The 7,817-nt window shown below is 34.0% G+C and overlaps 1 protein-coding gene across 2 annotated transcripts in view; it reads left to right on the forward strand.

The window, feature by feature from the left end:
• The window catches only part of Glra3 (glycine receptor alpha 3), a 159,629-nt gene extending 152,469 nt beyond the window's left edge, over positions 1–7,160 (forward strand). For both annotated transcript variants that reach the window (XM_036166467.1, XM_036166468.1), the window contains one exon: positions 727–7,160. In XM_036166467.1, the coding sequence (XP_036022360.1) occupies positions 727–1,005 (279 nt within the window). In that variant the 3' untranslated portion in view covers positions 1,006–7,160. The remainder of the gene's footprint in view (positions 1–726) is intronic.
• Positions 7,161–7,817: the final 657 nt, after the last annotated feature.

Consider the following 7,817-nt stretch of genomic DNA (forward strand, 5'->3'; position numbering starts at 1 on the left):
GAATTTTAACTTTGTAACATGTTTATTATTTGCAGTTGATCTTAGCCAAAGAGGCAAGAAGTGATAATAAGTTTACTGTTTGAACATGGAGTAAACCTCTTTCAAATTTCATTCATAATTCACCAAACCACAGTATCTGGGAAGTAGCCGTCCACCTATTATGCTCTATGTTCTTATCCTATAGCTCTTGCCAACAGGATAGTATAAAATAGAGAAACAACATAAAAAATAGCACAAAGCAAGCAGCATTTTCTGATAGGCTGTATTTTCCAAGGAAGTAACTAGAGTTGTAGGAAATAAGTATTAAATGGTTGTCTCCAGGAGAGAGAAAAACTCAGTCAATGATTCTGGTGTGTATTTCCCTTTTGTTGGGTGTTTGTACATTTAAACTCATAATCAAAAAATTCTAAGATACACATATTGATAATAAATCTCTCAATAGCTTTTTTTCTTACTCTAATTTAGATACTTTAAACATGTAAACACCACGGAATTTTTAGCTCTCTATTAAAACTTCCTTTGAGAGTGTCATATTAATGAGCATTCCTCCATGAGGTAGCAAGATAAGGAAAACCTCAAGTCAACTCATCATCATGTGCTTTGGCTATCTGTTCTCCATATTAAAGCAAACATATGTCATGATAAAGGTTAAGCCGTGATTCTGAAGTCCCGCACTGCACGCCCTGTTTCCTTACTAAAACATCTCCTGGTATTTTCTATAAACAGGAAGATGAGGTGAGGGAGAGTCGGTTCAGCTTCACAGCTTATGGAATGGGGCCATGTCTACAAGCAAAAGATGGTGTACTTCCAAAGGGCCCCAACCACGCTGTCCAGGTAATGCCAAAGAGCCCTGATGAAATGAGGAAGGTCTTCATCGACCGGGCCAAGAAGATCGACACTGTCTCCCGAGCCTGCTTTCCACTGGCGTTTCTGATTTTTAACATTTTCTACTGGGTTATCTATAAAATTCTTAGGCATGAAGACATTCATCAGCAGCAGGATTAAGTCTCTGAAGGTATTACAAAAACACTGTAGTCAGAAGGGAACTCCCTTCTGCCTTCAGAGTGGGTGTGTGTGCGTGTGATAGCCAACGAATCAAAACAGCACATGGGGAAAAAGTTTATTTTGATTTTTTATGTAACATAATGAGAAAGATTGGTTCTTTTAGGGGATACAAAATACACATTGTGGGGTCCTGTTTCGTATTACTGCAAGATGATCTGTTTTTTCCATAGCGTCAATGTATGTTGTATATGTTATACTAGCACATACAGTAAACATGGTAACTACTTTGGCATTTCTTGATTTTTAATTCATTTATAGCAAATAATGTGGAATCAAGATTTGCACAGTAAAATTCATGAAACAAGTATAACAAAATGATGAAGATAATAAAAAGTAATAGTATATAGTATATTTAAAAGTGAAAGTAACAAAATCATTCAGTGGCAAGTTCACTTCAGTTAGAACATTATCCATAGGAATATTGTATAAACAATATACAGTAACAAAATATTAATTGGATGATCAAAATAAAAGCCACTGTTTAGGATATTAAATATGTCTCTGTGGAAATTTAAAATAAACTGCTTAAGCAATCATGTTATATAAAAATTCTATGTATCTTTGCATCTCTAAGAATGAAGATAAAGATACTGAAGACAGGCTTTGTTTGTAAATAAGTGTTACAGTTATTTTTAATTAGTGCCAAACACAGTTTGTTGTTGTTGATGTTGTTGTTGTTGTTAAATTTAATAGTGACTTGTCTGGATGTTTGGTGATTTCATGTAATTAAACAAAATTCAATAAGATTTTTCTATTTAGTTTAGAATGAGACTTTAAATATTAATTATACTAAAGTACTTACATTTTGATATAAACAAATTCAAGAAAAGTAAAAATAGATTCATGGAAGAATTTTAATAAGAACCATTTTCTCATGAAAATTACATGCGCCCCAAATACCATGGGTGTTAATCCTAAATGAGTGAAACTGTATCCAGAAAGATTGCTTTAATCTTTATGAGCTAATGAATTCAAAATATAGTCATTCACAAGTTGTGAGGAATGTAAAAACAATTTTGCTTGGAATTTATCCTTGGCCCATGGCATTATCTCAGCTGCTGTGCCCTAGTCTTTCAATCACACAGCAGCTACTACAACAAAGTATGTAACAGAATTCTTGGCAAAATGAATCCAAGCTCTGATTCATTCACTCATTTTTCTTAATTATGATTGCCATTCATAGCATATTTGAAAAACTTTTAGAGTGATTTTAGATATTTTAATTGTTGATTAGTCTATAAAATTATATAAAGTGAAAACATCAAGAAATTTAAAAATCTCACATGCGTTGTGGAAAAATCAACTGTTTTTTAACCAAATGGTACTATTTTCTGACCTTCAACCACTCTGAAAACTCACAGCAGAAACTGCCATCTAAAACTAAGAACTTTTCAATGTCTCTGTAATTTAGTAAACCTAACCATAGATTTTAAAACCAACTTTTTAAAAAATAATTCATGCTAGGCAGTGTCTGCTGATAAAAGACAAAATATCACTTTTATAAGTAATTTACACAAGGTAAGAACATTGCGTTTGTGATTATATGCAGTCAACAAGTGAAATAATTTGTTATTGTGTGCTTCCTTTGCTTAAAAATTACACACCTAAAAGTTAAACATACACATCATCCTTTGCCATCTATGACCCCACACCATAGAAATATATTCATGTATTAAATATTAGAACAAGATATGCTGTTTATGCTGAGAGTTAGCCAGAGGGTTTGTAGTAATGATGAACTATACCCCTTCAGAGTCGGCAAAATGCTTGGATACATTTTTCTGTGTTTTATATGCTTTATATATATTATTTCAAAAGTTTTCTGACGTTACTTAAATTGAGTTAAACCTTCCAGAAGCAAACAGAAAAAAATAATGATCACAAACACACATATGCCCCAAAGAAAACCACAGGTGCTTGCAATATTTGAGGTCATTATATGTCTGTTGTTTTTTTTTTTTTTTTAATCTCTAAAGTTGGAAAGTAATATATGAACCATGAGAAAATTTGTCAAGAATGACATTAGTTCTATAAAAATATTACTATCTCAAAAGTACATTTTCTTTATCTTTCCTTATAAGTAATTCTTTCTATTACACTTACCCTGCATTCCAACACAAATACTGTAAACAGCCTTCTCTTATGAGGTAATCCTTACAAGGCAAACAGGGATGAATCAAAGGGGCTTAAAGGAATGTATACCCTGTAATGAACCAATGAGATAATACAGAACCTTTACAACTGGAATAATAACAACATCCTGAAGTATTTGCCTCAAAAGGCCTGTGTTTCAAATGAGACTTTTTTTCCTTAGTACTGGAGATTGGAACCAGAGTCTGTCAAATGTTAAGGAAAAAATTCCTAAGCCAATAACCCGAGTCCAAAACCAGAATCTTTTAAATGAAAATCAGAAAAATATCAATGGTAAGAAATAATTTAAATACCATATACACACTAACTGCCATTCACTTAAGATGGAACTCCAGTGGAAACTCTCTAAAATACCGTGAATTGGCCATATGAGAAGCTATGAGGAGGTTGTACATGATGTTTATTTTATTTAATATTAAAATGTATGCATTTTAACTTGAAATATTTGATTCCACAGTACATGCATTTTTAGGTAATCTGTTTTCTTTTTAGTGTAGATATACACAACTTTTTCTTTTCTATTTTTCTTTTTTTCCTTCTGGGGTCTAGCCTCGGCTCAGGGTCAGATCCTGAGAAGGGGTGTTGGTGCAAGGAAAACTTCTGACCTCCAGGTGGATTGCCCTCAAGTAACCCCGAAAAGCTTAAGCCATCTTTAATTATACTTTGACAGAGTGTTTTTCTACGAGGCTTACTTGAACAGCTTTATAATTGGCTCCTATTTTTGACTTTTAAGAAATACACAATGTTTTACGAAATACATCATAGTCATTACAAAACCTGCCATTGTTCTCCTTTATGCTTCCCCAAATACTTCTCCCCACCCATACATAACCTTTCTCTAGACATAGAGTTCAGCATTTTTTTTTTCAGGCTTAACTAAATATCGAGCCAGACACATCCTGTTCTCACAGCACTTCTGTCAGCTGGCATCTACTTGCGGCTACAAAGTTAAAAAGTGATGGACATGGGTACAATGCTTTAAGGACAGCAATATTCAAACCCAAACCATTCTTTTATGTCTGAAAGATATGTTTTTATACAGCTTCCCTTTCTACAGGAGGGTCCCACATCTCAATCTCTCTACAAAAGGCAGACATTGATAAAGCACTCTGCCCATCCCACCATACTTACTTCTTCCACCAATATAAACTCCTATGTATGGTAAAGATGGATCCATTCATCCCCCATTTTCCATTGTGTTTGCTTTCCTTTTGGAGCATATCATATCCTACCAATGACTCTATGCTTGGTGTCCAGGGAACTTACTCTCAACAATTGACACTATGAATATTCCTGAGGCATTTTTCCTACTTTGTGTGTGCATGCCTTATTCTCCTTTCCAGAACTGTAAGGCTTGTTTAATATTCCAAGTGTTGTTTTTTCATATGTATCTATTACTTCCTGCCACTACAGTTCTATGAGTCTTCTTCTCTACAAGGTGGATCTATCTATCTTTTCCTTAGAATAATTATTCAAAGCAAGACCTATTAATTTTAACTGCCTCTATTGAGTCAAAGGAGTTCCCAGGATTAGGAGTTGTAATTAGTAATTCCAGATAAAAAATTTTAAAGTGTTAGCTTCTTGCTGATACTAAGAAAAAAATATTCTAAGGAAAAAAAAATAAAGAAACAGAATGTCCAGTGGAAATGACAGCTACTATGTGCATGATTAACAAAGTAAAACTAAAAATCACCAAAGGAATCAACAATGTGATAAGAGAAAAAAGAGCCTATAATCTGCATAAATTCAACAAAGCCTTGTGTGGTCCACTGGTTCCTACAAAGTGAGACATGATCTACATAGGTCTTGCCTCGTGGAGAACCATTGGACAGGCATGCATATGCCGATCAAGACTAGGCTACATGGCTTTTGACACTTTCTCAGTCACTACAAGACCTAGATCTTTTCTTTATGACTATGGTAGCTATCAGAACCACTGCAGAAATGGGAAAGAGATTTTTTTAACACTATCTCTATTCTCTCCAGAAGTTTTTCCATAACATATACCCAAAAAGCTAATCCAGCTCTCAGCTCTACTACACACAGAGAGTATCATGAATGGCTTAAATATTTACCTTATTCCATAATAAATTCTTATTGTATAAATATAGACTAATAAACTTAATTTTAAACTTTGAATTATAAATGCATACATGATCATATGCATTGATTTTATGAATGCCCAGTATCTATATAAGATATTGGAAGTTATAATGAAAATTGTAAAAAGTAAACTATATTCTTGACAGAAGGTGGTGACTTCTTAGCTACTCTAATAATTTTGTAACTAAACAGACTATTTGGATATAATTAGGTGTATCTTTCATGTAGTTTTAAAATTACATTAATCTCATTTCATGAAAACATCGTCTTCTATTCTCATTGTGAAATACCTTAACCTGCTAGTTAATTGAAAGAATAGAATATAGCCACTAAATTTCCTTTTATTTATAAAATGTACACTCCATAAAACTGACCTGTGAGAATATGAGAGGTAAGAAAAGTAAAATAAGAAACATGTTTAATATCAAAATTTTGAAAATGGAAGCACTCCAATGCAATCCACTCCAAAATAGATTTCACACATTTTACAACGTAGACAACATTACAAACTCTTTAAAATTAGCAGCATATGCTCTGTCTTTCTCAGACAAATTGTTCAGTATCCATTGATACTAAAAAGGTAAAGACAATAAGACAGTTGACATTTTGATCAGCATATTAGGAACACATTAGTATGATTTCTAACCATGTGGCAATTTAATTTGAAAATCAACCCAAGGCAATTGGAATTAGTGAAAGTACAACCCATAAACATAAGAAGTATTTTACCACAGTGAGGAGATTGTTATAGTAGTGATTGAAAGAACTTTTAACTCATCTTTGAAATTGCAAGGCTCTTTGAATTAATACCTACCAACTGAGCACAGTTAAAACACATATTCCTGGCCTGTTAATTTGTATTTTCAATGAGATGATTCTGATTGTATTGCCTATCAACTTTAAGGCTGAGCAATGAGCTGCTTTACAGGTATCAATTTTTTTTTGTTCTGTGGCTTCAACAAGACTGTAAACTTGCAGTAAAATGCTGGCTTTTGTGCATTTGGAGAAAGAATTTAGTTAACAAAACTGCACAATATTTTAAATGTCAAATTTCAAGTACTGTAAAAATGGACCCAAGATTGTCTAGCCTGCACCAATAAATCCATAGAAGTTCCCAAGTGCAGTGTTTTTCTAATAATTTTAACAAGACCATCTTAGTTGAATATATGTGAATAATGAATAGTATTGACACAAAAAATTAGAAATCTGTAAAAATCTTACATGTTGAATATAACAACTGAGTCATAATCTCATTGAAGCCTTCAGAATTCATTACTGCATTTTCTTTGGGGTCTTACGATCTATCCATAACACTACATAACTTCTCACAGGAATGTGGCTAAATGGAAGAGTGCTTGCCTGGCACATATAAGACCCACGGTTCAATCCAACACTACTGATCATAATAATACACTGTTTAGACTGTCTGCTAGCTCTCATATATATTTATATATAGAGAGGGCAGCAGTCTGTTCCATTGTAGCATAATCTGTGTAAGCAAAGATTAACTGTAATCCCAAAATGATGTTTACTACCTTAGAGGGAAATGCCACTTCATTCCAATTAGAGTTCACTGTACAGTTCCTAATACCCACTACCACTGTTTTTGACCATTCAATATCCTAATTACTATTAATTTATTTAAGAAATTCACTGCAGCACTTTGCCAAATAGTAAGATGTATTCAGTGTTGCAAAATAGTGAATTATTAAATTGTTTGTTTGGTTAAAAAAAATGGCAAAAGTTTTATGGAAATTATTTGCAGTAACTTTTAGTTTCTACCTCTAACATAGGAATTATTTTAAATTAATAATGTACAAAATAATCTTGGATTCAACAATTCACGCTCTTGCAGACCCTCCTCTTTCTCAACAGTTGGACTCCTGGAGCTCCATCTGGGGCCAGGCTGAGGATCTCTGCATCCACTTCCATCAGTTATTGGATGAGAGTTCCAAGACGACTGTTAGGGTGTTTAGTCATCTGATCACCAGACTAGGTCAGATCAGGCTTTCTCTTGACCATTGCCAGCAGACTACAGACGATATATCATTGTGGATTTCTGGGGACCTCTCCAGCACTCTGCCTATTCCTGTTCTCATGTGGTCTTCATTTATCATGGTCTGTTATTCCTCATTCTCCCTTTCTGTTCTTGATCCAGCTGGGATCTCCTGCTCCCCTAAGCTTTCTTTCCCTCAAATCTTGCCCTTCATTACTCCCACTGTCGTCCAGGTTGTTCATGTAGATGTCATCCATTTCTCTGTCATTGGGTGATCCTTGGGTCTTTCCTAGGGTCCCATTTTCTAGGTAGCCTCCCTGGAGTTGTGTAGCAGTCTAGTCATCTTTGTTTTACATCTAGTATCCTCCTATGAGTGAGTACATACCATGTTTATCCTTCTGAGTCTGGATTACCTCACTCAGGATGATTTTTTTCTAGATCCATCCATTTGCCTGCAAACCTCATGATGTCATTGTTTTTCTCTGTATATGTACCATATTTT

This window comes from Onychomys torridus, chromosome 17, assembly GCF_903995425.1.
Source record: "Onychomys torridus chromosome 17, mOncTor1.1, whole genome shotgun sequence".
Lineage (NCBI taxonomy): Eukaryota > Metazoa > Chordata > Mammalia > Rodentia > Cricetidae > Onychomys > Onychomys torridus.